Consider the following 12,253-nt stretch of genomic DNA (forward strand, 5'->3'; position numbering starts at 1 on the left):
GAGGTTCTGCATTGCCTGTAGGAGCAGGGAAGAAATTCAAGTCAGTTCATATTTTAAGGTGTGTTTACTCAATTGGAAGAGCAAAACAAAACATCCTTCAGAATCTGCCCTTCTCCCATTTTTGCAATTCAGTTGTCCAGCCATGTAATCAAATGCACATACTAGGGTATACAAATGCACATACTAGGGTAAAGTGTGCATATAAGAAACTACAACAAAATCAAGCAACAGTCACCTAATTCATAAGAAGAGCTAAAAATAAAGATAGAAAAGATGGATATCAGTAGCAGCAACAATACCCCAAACCAAGTTTCCGTTCAGCAGCCTCAGCTTTTGTAGTTGTAGTCAGTCTGTCTGGTTCCCATCTCCCAGGCCAAGTGAGAAATGACCTGCAAGGTAGAGAGCTAGTCTGCCAGGATTCACAGCCAATATGGTCAACAAACATCCCCCCCACCCCCATGGGGGAAACCATGACTACTTAAATCAGTATGACCCTGCAGATAGGGCCTAAGAGTGAAAATAACATTCACACGAAATGTTGATGAGGGGTGGGGGGAGTTGGAAACTGATATGAAAATGTGGAGAAATGAACTTCCCATGAAACCTCCTGAACTGATCCCATTCAATAAGGAGAAGGGTGGTAGAAGGGTGGTTCTCCATTCCTGACTCACATTCAACAAATAGATAAAACTGGAGAAATCTCTTTCTGCTCCAAGCAGGGCCTGCTCAACACAATTGGATACCTGAGGCAAACCATAAAATGCTCCCCACCCCGCAGACCTGGAAGAAAGGGTGACTGAAGATTAGGCCTGGGCGATTTATTGATACATCACCCCAGGACCGGTATGAGGGGCAGACCGTGATGACAGATTCACTCAGCAGTAAATCGGTGGGGGAAACCCCACCTATCCTGAGTCCCTCTGCCTCCAGCACCCAGCACGCTGAGGAAAAACTAAACAAGCTGCAGCCTGGAACTGGAGGCAGAGGGACTCAGGAGGGGTGGCAGTTTCATTAAAGATATATCGCTAAGTGAAATCACCATCATGGTATGTCTCTCATACCGGAAGAGGGAGAAAGAAGCTGCATGACGAGGCTTATAAAGGTTATTCCTCCCTCCCTCCTTAAACTGCTTGGGTTAAGAGCACACCGCTACCCTCGCCTCAGCCAAGCAATTTTGCAAAAAACACAAATTACCACTGGCTCACATGACCCAGTAGTGGGGCAGGGACTCAGTTAAAGTGCTCTCCCTCCCCAGCTGCAAGAGCCTGGGTGGAGTGCAGGCTCCAGGCAGACAGCCTTGGCTGCCACCTGGCTGCCTTTTTCAGCACAGGAGGAAAGACTGAGCCCACTCTGCCAGTCGAAGGCAGCCAAGCAGCGCAGGCAGCCCTGCAAGGGATAGGTAGGGTGGCTTTGCAGCCTGAGCATAGCAAATGACCACCCCACAAGGAAAGAGGCAGTGTGCCTGCATGGCCACCTGCAAGGTGGAGGGAGCCTCAGAAAGGAGCTCTGAGGTGGTATTTGCTTAAATGTATAGATTTCAAGATAAGGTATGTTAAAAATGTAAGGAGAGGGAAGGGAACTTCTTTCATATGTGGTGGATGTGTCCTAAGATTAAAGCCTACTGGGATGTGATATATAATGAACTGAAAAAGATTTTCAAAAATAATTTTTGTAAAAAACTAGAGGCTTTTTTATTAGGGATAATAGGTGAAAAAATTCCCCAAAAGACATAAATATATTTATGTATGCTACCGCGGCAGAAAGGATACTTTTAGCCCAGAAATGGAAGCAGCAGGAACTTCCAACGTTGGAAGAATGACAGACAAAGATGATTGAATACGCTGAGCTGGCGAGAAATCCGAAACCAGCGAGACAAAGTGTTTGAAAAGGACTGGAGTAAATTTGCACAATATATGAATGAACATTACAAACTTTTTAAAACATTTACAGGATTGATTTAAAATATTTTGTTAGGTTATGATTTGATACCTGGATATAAATATTAGAAGTAAGTCTTTTAAGTATGGAGATAAAGTAAGCAGGGTGATTTAGAAATGAGAAGATAAAAGTGATTGCATATGGAAGTCAGGGAGGGGGACAGGAGGAAGTCAAAGCTCAATTTGAGCATAGATATATGTGATGAGGAAATTTTATTTGGTTGTTATAAAGGAAAAAAGAAATTTTAATAAACATATTAAAAAAGAAAAAGGAAGGAGCTCCAAGATCCCTGCAACGAACAACAGGGACATGGGGTGGCTCAAATGGGGGAGAGGAACTGACGAGGAGGTGGCAGATCTTGCCTCCAAGGATCACACCACAGCTTCAAAGGCAGCAGCATCAGGCGATGCTTTTCTTGGTGGTCAGATCACCTGCCCCTGTGGATCCTGCCACATAAAGGTAAAGGGACCCCTGACCATTAGGTCCAGTCGTGACCGACTCTGGGGTTGCGGCGCTCAACTCGCTTTATTGGCCGAGGGAGCCGGCATACAGCTTCCGGGTCATGTGCCAGCATGACTAAGCCGCTTCTGGCGTACCAGAGCAGCGCATGGAAACACCGTTTACTTTCCCACCGGAGTGGTACCTATTTATCTAATTGCACTTTGACGTGCTTTCAAACTGCTAGGTGGGCAGGAGCCTCATGGGTGGACCAGCCCTATCTCCAGGTCTAGTTATTTCCTTTTCCAATTTTTTCTTTTATAGCACTTTTGGGGTCAAAAATGGTTATCAAGTCCTGCATCGATACAGAGTTGTGCGATGCAGACTATGCCAGTTCCTCCATAACCTCATCAATGTGCATCCACAGCAAGATATCCTGCTGCAAGGCAGATTTGTGTAACAGCGGACCTCCTGAAAGTAAGTATCATCATCAGGAAAGATGATCTCACAAAACTCAAGCATACTTGTTGGGTGGGATGCACCACCCAAAGTCGACTAATTATTGATTCAAATTGGACCTGAAAGTCATCCCTGCCCGCTGCCAAAGCTATCTGCCATCTCCAAGCACTATTATATTCCCCAACAAATGTTCCTTTTGGTAAAATGATACAACATACATGATTTGCCATATATATTTATTTTGGGCATGATTCAATGGCCTCATTTGTGCATGAAAGTCAAATACAGCCTGTCTTTGAGGAGGAGCTTCTAGACTTCTAGAAAGAAAGCCTGGGAGTCCTCAGGCTGAGACCACCCCTTCTTCAACCCCTAGGCGAAACGGTGGTGTCTTCTGTGGCATCATCACCCATTGCGTCAGTGCACTCTAATTGAGCAATCTCAATTCCTAATGATTCAAGATCAGTCTCCATCAACCCCTGAGTGTAGTCACACAAACTAGCTGTTCCACAGCCTCGGATAGCGCCCGGGATGCTGGCTCCCCCTGTTGGGAAAAACATACACATATATTTCTGGAATCCAAAACCCACTCCCTCAAACAGAAGGGTGGGCAACTTTTCTCAGACCAAGAGCCTTTTTCCAGTCTGGGTGACCTTCTGGGAGGTCCACATGCCAGTGGAAACATATGTAAAATCCACCTTTACACAGCAGGCTATTTTATACATACATTCAAACCCCCCTCTCTGTCCTCCCACCAGGTAACCAAGAGTTCAGGGGCAACAATCCAGCCAGGCCAAAGCATACAGGTAGGCTATGAAGTGGGGCTTGTGAGGGGTGTGGCCTAGGGAGAGGAGGTGTGACTAAGGTGGATCCCAAAGGCCAGAGAGAGAGAGTCCTAGAGGAATGCCTTTGGCCCCTGGGCCTGTGGGTCTCCATCCTACCCCTCCCCCCCCAATTTAAAGTGCAAATTTAAAGATGTATTTTTATTTAACAAAATCTATGCTTTAAATGTGTAGTACAGATGGGGCACTAGCTGCACTCCATCATGCAAGACTCACCGAATTTCATGCGAGCCCCAATGTGGAAGCATTGGTCCTCCTCATTTCTGCAGCTGACGTTCTTCCTGGCTTCACACTTGTCTGAAAAGATGGCAATACAACTCGGGCACTGCAGCCTATTGGGCTCCCTTGTCTCACTCTCAGGCACTGGAAAACAGTCACCACACCAACATTGCAATTAGTCAATGTATTTCTTTTGCAGATGCAAACCACAACTTGCTGTACGTGAGGGGTGGGAATTGTGCTTCCCCTTCCAAGATGGATGTGTACCACCTTCCAACACTTCTCCAAGCGGAGTGCTTCAGACATGCTCCATTCATCCAGGGCTACATCAAGGCATGGTGCAAGAGATTTCTGACTGGGGCCACATTCACAGCATACATTTCAAGCACAGGGATACCACTTTAGGCAATTGGACTTAGCACTGAGCAGCACTGGGGGGCATTCTGAGAGATAAAATGGTAGCCACAGATGCACAGAAACGATGATAAAATTCTATGAAAATGATTTACAGGTGGTACATGACCCCAGTCAAGCTCGCAAAAATATATCATTTGCTCGATAATAAATCTTGGAAATGCAAAGAAACTGAAGGTACATTCTTTCACCTTTGGTGGACGTGCCCAAGAATGAAGGCTTTCTGGGAAATGATCTATAATGAAATGAAAAAGGTATTTAAGTATACCTTCCTGAAGAAACCAGAGGCCTTCCTTCTGGGCATTGTTGGCCAATTGGTGTCAAAGAAGGACAGAACTTTTTTATGTACGCTACAACAGCAGCAAGAATACTTATTGCAAAGTATTGGAAGACACAAGATCTACCCACTTTGGAAGAATGGCAGATGAAGGTGATGGACTATATGGGATTGGCAGAAATGACCGGCAGAATCCGAGACCAGGGAGAAGAGTCGGTGGAAGAAGATTAGAAGAAATTTAAAGACTATCTACAGAAATATTGTAAAATCAATGAATGCTAGAATGATGTTGGATTGAAATTAAGTGGTTTCCAGCTGTAATGCTTTAAGAGAATATGAAAAAAAGGATTATAAATAGGTAATAATATAATGGTAAGGATTTGCTGAACTAATAATTTGTGGTGGAATACAAAAAAGGGAGGTATGAGGAGGTCCGGGAAACAAGTTAAAGGAAAATAAGCAATTGAAAATTTATGTGTTCTTAATTTTTTTTTTATTCTGTATTTTTGTTATATATCTGTTCTTTCTTTTCTTTTCTTTTATTGTAATATCTTAAAAAATCTTAATAAATATCTTATAAAAAAAAGCACTGAGCAGCATTGGGGGGCATTCTGAGAGACAAAATGGTAGCCACAGATGCACAGAAACGATGATAAAATTCTACAAAATGGCCCTCTTCCTTAGAGCGGGAAAGAGAAAGAAAGCTCTTAGTAGTTTTATCCTTAAAAAACACTTTGGGGAAAACATGTGCTTAGTTTTGGTAAAATCATGATTTCACCTAAGAAAAAATGCGAGCTAATAAGAGCTATTGTGTGGGGTTTGTTTGCTAATCCATAGCTCTGTGAGGGGAATAGGGGTTTTCCAATTAACCCTCAGCACCCTTAAGAAACTACCACTCCCAGAATTCTTTGTCCTAGTGTTGTTATAGTGTTTAAAATAAAAGCTTACACTAGGGTGTTGGAAATGCTAAGGTGAACCACAAAATGGTGCCACCTCCCACCAAGGAAGGAGGGGTGAGTGAAGATCTACATCAGGAACAAGGGAATGTGAACATCTACATCAGGAACAAGGGTGGGAGGAGACCAGAAGTCAAATCTGTACTTTAGCCACAACACTTGCTGGGTGACCTGGGGCCAGACACTGCCGCTTAGCCTGACTTATTTTACATGGGTGTTTGAGGCTAAAATGGAGAGCATGAGGGCTCTTTGAAGGAAAGAGTAGACTTGTAAATATCAGAAGCTGCTGCAGGAGAGGGACTGTGAGTAACATCATGTGAGGAATGTTTCTAGGACTAAGGTAGAACTGTGAAGCTTCCTTGTAATATTTGCTCATGAATGCTGCATGCTGTTCAAGTAATCTTGTTATTGATAAATGGCTTTTGGTTTTGTTGTATCTGCAGTTTGTCTTTTACTATTCTATGTTGTTAAATAATGCAGATATCCTCTTAGAAAGCACTGTTCTGTTGGCGAAGACAGGAGCCCATGTTGCGGATTTTGTAGAAGGCCCGGCCAATCCAGAGGTATCATACTGCCTTCTCACTCACTGGATCATCACCTTGTCGTGGTGAGTGGGTTTGCACGTTATCAAAAACGATCTTGTGAAGCTCCTGTCAGAAGTCTCTAACAGTAATAATGAGTGACTCTCAACCCCCCAAATAAAGCTCACCAAAAACCAATAGGCTGCTATTATAAGTGCTTATGCACCAACATTGGATGCCAATGAAGGCATTAAAGAAAAATTTACTCTCAGCTGGATACAGTCCTATCAGAAACGCCTAAGGAAAATAAACTCATCCTCCTGGGTGATTTTAAATTTGACAATATGTGCAGCGCACAACCTTGTTATTACCAACACACTCTTTTGACAGAAAAATAAATTTAAAACTTCATGGTGGCATCCTTGATCAAACCACTGGCACCTCTTAGACTATGTCATTGTCTGTGCTAAAGATCGCCATGATGTGCTCCTTACCAGAGCGATGGCGAGTGCCAACAACTGCTGGACAGATCACCAACTAATACGTTCCATGATGGCTATCAAATTTTACCTCAACGCCGGCTTCAGGGAAGGAAACCAAGGCGCAAAATGAGCACTCAAGCCCTTCAAGATCCCATTAAGTGGGATTGCTTCCAAACGACTCTTAAGGACCATCTGCTTTCAGAATTCCCTGATAAGATCGAGGTACACTGGATCAAGCTAAAAACATTCATTATTGTAGCCTGTGAACAAACTATTGGATACCAAGCAAAGAACAGGACTGGTGTGCTGTTACTCCTATCTTCCTCTGCACCTGAGGGTCTCAGTTTGCAATTCATGGTAGCTCACTAAGCCAGGCTCCAGCTCAGCACAGCTTCCAGCTTTGGGGTTCTTGGTTCAAATCCCAACTCTAGCTTCTGTCTCTAGTTTGAAAAGGATGGTGATACAGGCCTGTGTCAGCAGCTGGTGTATGCCAGGTGCCTAGCCGGGGCTTACAGACTGAACCTTCATATTAACTGTTTTCATTGAGGGCCACATTTCCTTCTAGGCAAGCTTCTCAAGGCCACATGCCAGTGGCAGGGCCTGTTGTGAAAGTGAGTGGAGCAACAAATGTAATTTTTTAAACTTTTTATTCTTTGCACCACCTGGTTCTCCCCTTTGTGTAGATAGTGTTCCTCTATAGCTTAGTAATTAGGTGGCACTGGAGCCCATTGCATCTAATACATTTTTCTTAGCATTTGCTTTAACCTGAACGTATCAATTCCCTGAATGCAAACCTAAAAGAAATCAGTTCCTTCCCATACAAGAAGGACAGGGACCTGTCCCACTAAAAATATCTCTACAAATGCAAATGCATCAAAGAAAATGGGTCACTCTAGGTTTGGGGGCTAGAACTGCGGGAAACCAATGAACCAGTGAAGTGTAGTGGTTAGAGGGTTGGACTAGAATCTAGGAGACCAGGGTTCAAATTCCACTGTAGCCATGACACTTGCTGAGTGGCCTGGGGCCAGGAACCATTTCTCAGTTTAACCTATTTAACTGGATATTTTGAGGCTAAAATGGTGAGCAGGAGCTCAAGCGTTTTGGAGGAAAGCATAGGATGCAAATACCAGAAGCTGCTGTAGGAGAGGAACTGTGAGTAAAATTACGGGAGGGGTGTTTCTAGGACTAAGGTAAAACTGTGATGCTCCCTTGTAACTTCTGCTAATAGATGCTGTATGTTGTTCAAGTAATCTTCTTATTGGGATTTTGAGTTTTGTTCTGTTAGTTCCCGCCACCCCCATACTATGGCTCCAATGCTTCCCTTCTGGTTCCCTCTGTCAGTGGCTCCTCCCTGTCCCACCAATCTGAATCAGATTTGAAATATTCTTTCCTACTGTCACCCTCAGGCACCTCCTGGAGCGACTGGCTGCCACCACTCCTCCTTGTCTAGCCAGTCCCTGACATCAGGATACTGCCAAAAACTTGTTTGTCTTTCTTTGACCTCTCTCATTACTTGAGTTTTGTGAGACCAGCTTTCCTGATGATGATACTTACTTTCAGGAGGTCCGCTGTTGCACATATCTGTCTTGCAGCAGGAGACCTTGATCTGGGTGTACAGTGATGAGCTTATGGAGACACTGGCATAGTCTGCATCACACAACTCTGTATTGATGCAGGACTTGACAACCACTCTTGACCCCAAAAGTGCTATAAAAGAAAGAATTGGAAAAGGAAATAACTAGACCTGGAGATAGGACTGGTCCACCCATGAGGCAAGGATTGACGATCACCTTATCGTCCAGCATCCAGAGGGGCAGGTGATCTGACCACCAAGAAAAGCATCGCCTGATGCTGCTGCCTTTAAAGCTGTGGTGTGATCCTTGGAGGCAAGATCTGCCACCTCCTCGTCAGTTCCTCTCCCCCATTTGAGCCACCCCATGTCCCTGTTGTTCGTTGCAGGGATCTTGGAGCTCCTTCCTTTTTCTTTTTTAATGTAATGTTTAATAAAATTTCTTTTTTCCTTTATAAGAGCCAAATAAAATTTCTTCATCACATATACGTTTGCTCAAATTGAGCTTTGACTTCCTCCTGTCCCCCTCCCTGACTTCCATATGCAATCACTTTTATTTTGCATTTTTAAATCACCCTATTTACTTTATCTCCATACTTAAAAGACTTACTTCGAATATTTATAAACAGGTATCAAATCATAACCTAACAAAATATTTTAAATCAATCCTGAAATGTTTTAAAATGTTTGCAATGTCTATTCTTATTTTGTACAAATCTACTCCAGTCCTTTCCAAACAGTTCATCTCGCTGGTTTCAGATTTCCCCCATCGCAAGTTTAAAAGGTAAAGGAACCCCTGACCAATAGGTGCAGTCGTGACAGACTCTGGGTTTGCGACGCTCATCTCGCTTTATTGGCCGAGGGAGCCGGCGTACAGCTTCCGGGTCATAAGGAAGGAGGGAGGGAGGAATAATCTTTATAAGCCTCGTCATGCAGCTTGTTTCTCCCACTGCCGGTATGAAGGACAGAACACAATAGTGATTTCACTCAGCGATATATCTTTCATGAAACTGCCACCCCTCCTGAGTCCCTCTGCCTCCAGCTCCAGGCTGCAGCTTGTTTAGTTTTTCCTCAGCGTGCTGGGTGCTGGAGGCAGAGGGACTCAGAATAGGCGGGGTTTCCCCTCCGATTTACTGCTGAGTGAAGCTGTCATCACGGTCTGCCCCTCATACCGGTCCTGGGGTGATATATCAATAAATCGCCCAGGCCTAATCTTCAATCACCCTTTCTTCCCGGTCTGTGGGGTGGGGAACATTTCATGGTTTGCCTCAGGTATCCAATTGTGTTGAGCAGGCCCTGCTTGGAGCAGAAAGAGATTTCTCCAGTTTTATCTAGTTGCTGAATGTGAGTCAGGAATGGAGAACCTTTAGCTGTTTGGAGAACCTATTTAAGTTACATTATAGTCCAAAGGGTATCCTCATCAGGAAATAAGGATTTGTTTTAAGTTTTTCTTGTTTGCTATAACTCCCTCCAAGGTATTTCTTAAAAAATCATTTAACCACATCAGTTAACAAACATGGATACATATGCTATAATGTTATTGTTTTAGTTAAATAAATTGTTTAAATTGTTATTAATGAAATGATTATTTTTTCCTTCCAATAAAGTACAGCAGAAAAGTTGTCCAAATATAAACAGTTAATTTATTAAACCTCACAAAAATTTCATAATTATCTGTCAATGTATTTCTACTAGTATAACCAAATAAGTAATTTTTGATATAACTGTAAAAACTACTCTGAAAATTTATTATTCCAAAAACAAAGCCTTCATCTCGTAAATATTAAGATTATACCAGTAAGAATGAGTCTTTCTGTAAAAAAAAAAAATTAAATCAAGTCTTACTGACTTCTGATTTAAATCGTGACTAAAACCAAATCCACCCTGTAACTGGACCAATGAGAGTCGATGGTGGAGCTCATAAAGGGAGCATGTACCACAGGCAATTAGGAAGGGGCAACATGTCAGTGTCAGTTTCTCTTGGTTTCTTATTTTAAGTTCATTTCTCCACATTTTCATATCAGTTTCCAACTCCCCCCACCCCCCCATCAACATTTAGTGTGAATGTAATTTGTACTCTTAGGCCCCATCTGCAGGGCCATACTGATTTAAGTAGTTTCCCCCCTGGGGGGGCAGGATGTTTGTTGACTATATTGGCTGTGAATCCTGGCAGACTAGCTCTCTCCCTTGCAGGTCATTTTTCACTTGGTCTGGACAACTGAATTGCAAAAATGGGAGAAGGGCAGATTCTGAAGGATGGCTTTGTTTTGCTCTGCCAATTGAGTAAACACACCTTTAAATATGAACTGACTTGAGTTTCTTCCCTGCTCCTACAGGCAATGCAGAACCTAGAACACTACTTTATGAAAAGTCATGTTCCGTGGCTTGTGGCTAAGATATGGCCTTAGAAAGTGAGTCAGGTGGTTTATGTTTTGGTGATCAAAGAGGTTGAAAGTTCTTCTCACTTACACAGTTTGCCTACTCCACTGGCAGACAAGCAGGACTGGTCACTGGAATCGTCACACTCCTCAGTGGTGGGATTTGTGCAATCTTTTCCTTGACCGAAACAAGACTCACATGTCAGAGATGCCACTGCAAACAGGGGGAAAATGGGTTTAGAAAACATTAGTAACTGTGCAGGAGGAATAGGTCTGCGTCAAGGTACATGAACACAACACTTTCTGCTACAAACTTCATCTTACGAGAGGCAGCAAAGGCCACTGACTTGGATAGCTTCAAAAGCAGACTAGATACATACATGGTTACCATCCTCAATCGATATATTTTTTTTCCCTGCAATATTGTAGGCACTATTTGTCTGAATACTAGTTACTGGAAACCACAGAAAGTGAGCTGTTGCAGTCAGATCTTTCTTAGGGGCTTCCCTTAGGACCCATGATAAGAACAAGAGGCTAGACTAGATGGACCATTGTTCAGCTACATAATGCTTTCTATATATATTCCCTCTGTAGTTCTTAAACTCTGAATGGGGGTGGGAAATGAATAGACCAGAGAATGGATGTCCAAGATGGCTCCTGCAGTCTGAGGGAGAGGACCAGTAGAGAAGGTGTGGGGAAACCTTTAACCCTCCCGAAGTTGTTGTACTACAACTCCCATCAGCACCAGCAAACATGACAGACTCTGGTAAGGACATCTGGTACCCCTGTGACCTGACTCCACTCAGAGATTGGGGTGGCATTTAACACCAGGAAACTTAAAGTTTGCATGGGGGGGCAGGGTAATTCCGCTCCAAAATATGAGAAGAATAGTGCCTATACATTGTCTCCTATCATAAATTTCTACAAATGCAAGAAACTTAACTCTTTGCTTTAAATATGAGCTAGGATTCTGGTTCACCGAAGAGTGAATTACTGCCTTTCTCGATCCCTCAATGTACTTGGGGATGCCACACCTCTCTGTACGCATTTGGTTAAATAAAAATTGAATATTGGGAACAAAACAATATATCATTGAAAATCCTTTGTAATCTGGCCTTGTGCTTTATTCCTCTCCCTTTCAAAGGAACCACAAGTCCTGGTTCCTTCCTCATCCTGCTTTAATGTCTGATCCCCCCCCCCCGCTTCGTTCCTTCCTGGAAACATGACGAACAGCCCAGCGGCTGTGGTTCTGCTCACCTGGAGGAAGCAGGACCAAGAGGAGGCAGGAGATCAGGAGTGTCTTCATCATTCTAGAGAGCTGAAGAGGCAGGAAGGCGTTCGAGAACAGCACTGGGACAAGCAAGGAACTGATGCATGAAGAGGCTTAGTTGGAGGAATTTATAGAGGATTGCAAGGAGCACTTTGCCAGCACCCCGGAACAATGGATTCAGCACAGTGTCATAAATTGCTAGAATTCTAATCATGCTATACCATAATGTAAAGCACAGTGTTGAAAACCAATTAAATCTCTTCCCCCTTCCAATAACTCCAAGGACACGTCCCTCCTAATCTGTGCCAGCCTCAATTTCTAAACCCTGGATGTGGGGAAACGAGTCCATCAGGTTACAGCACTGAAATTGGATTAGCTTTCTGGAAGCCAAGGCAGTGTCCCTGACAGTATGAACTTTTTTGAAAGGGGGACAAATGTCTGTCCACAGTTTCCTTTGTGGTACAGTAATAAAATGCACAGTGACCCGGATCC

At 43.4% G+C, this 12,253-nt stretch overlaps 1 protein-coding gene across 1 annotated transcript; it reads right to left on the minus strand.

Moving 5' to 3' along the window:
• Positions 1-3,057: 3,057 nt before the first annotated feature.
• On the minus strand, positions 3,058-11,894 carry LOC310769025 (phospholipase A2 inhibitor NAI-like). The gene is made up of 5 exons (XM_083628066.1): positions 11,749-11,894; positions 10,583-10,705; positions 8,098-8,250; positions 3,891-4,037; positions 3,058-3,376 (listed from the first exon to the last, which is right to left on the minus strand). Exons 1-5 carry the CDS (start codon positions 11,798-11,800, stop codon positions 3,198-3,200), a joined length of 654 nt encoding a protein of 217 aa, XP_083484192.1. The 5' UTR covers positions 11,801-11,894; the 3' UTR covers positions 3,058-3,197.
• Between the last annotated feature and the right edge of the window lie 359 nt (positions 11,895-12,253).

Source organism: Podarcis filfolensis (assembly GCF_964270895.1).
Source record: "Podarcis filfolensis genome assembly, chromosome: 8".
Taxonomy (NCBI): domain Eukaryota; kingdom Metazoa; phylum Chordata; class Lepidosauria; order Squamata; family Lacertidae; genus Podarcis; species Podarcis filfolensis.

Coding starts and splice junctions, on each gene's coding strand:
- LOC310769025 (XM_083628066.1), bottom strand. CDS start 11,800: ATGATGAAGACACTCCTGATCTCCTGCCTCCTCTTGGTCCTGCTTCCT. Junction 10,706..11,748: donor CTTGGTCCTGCTTCCTCCAG/GTGAGCAGAACC, acceptor CCCTGTTTGCAG/TGGCATCTCTGACATGTGAG. Junction 3,377..3,890: donor TGGGGCTCGCATGAAATTCG/GTGAGTCTTGCA, acceptor TTTTCCCAACAG/GGGGAGCCAGCATCCCGGGC.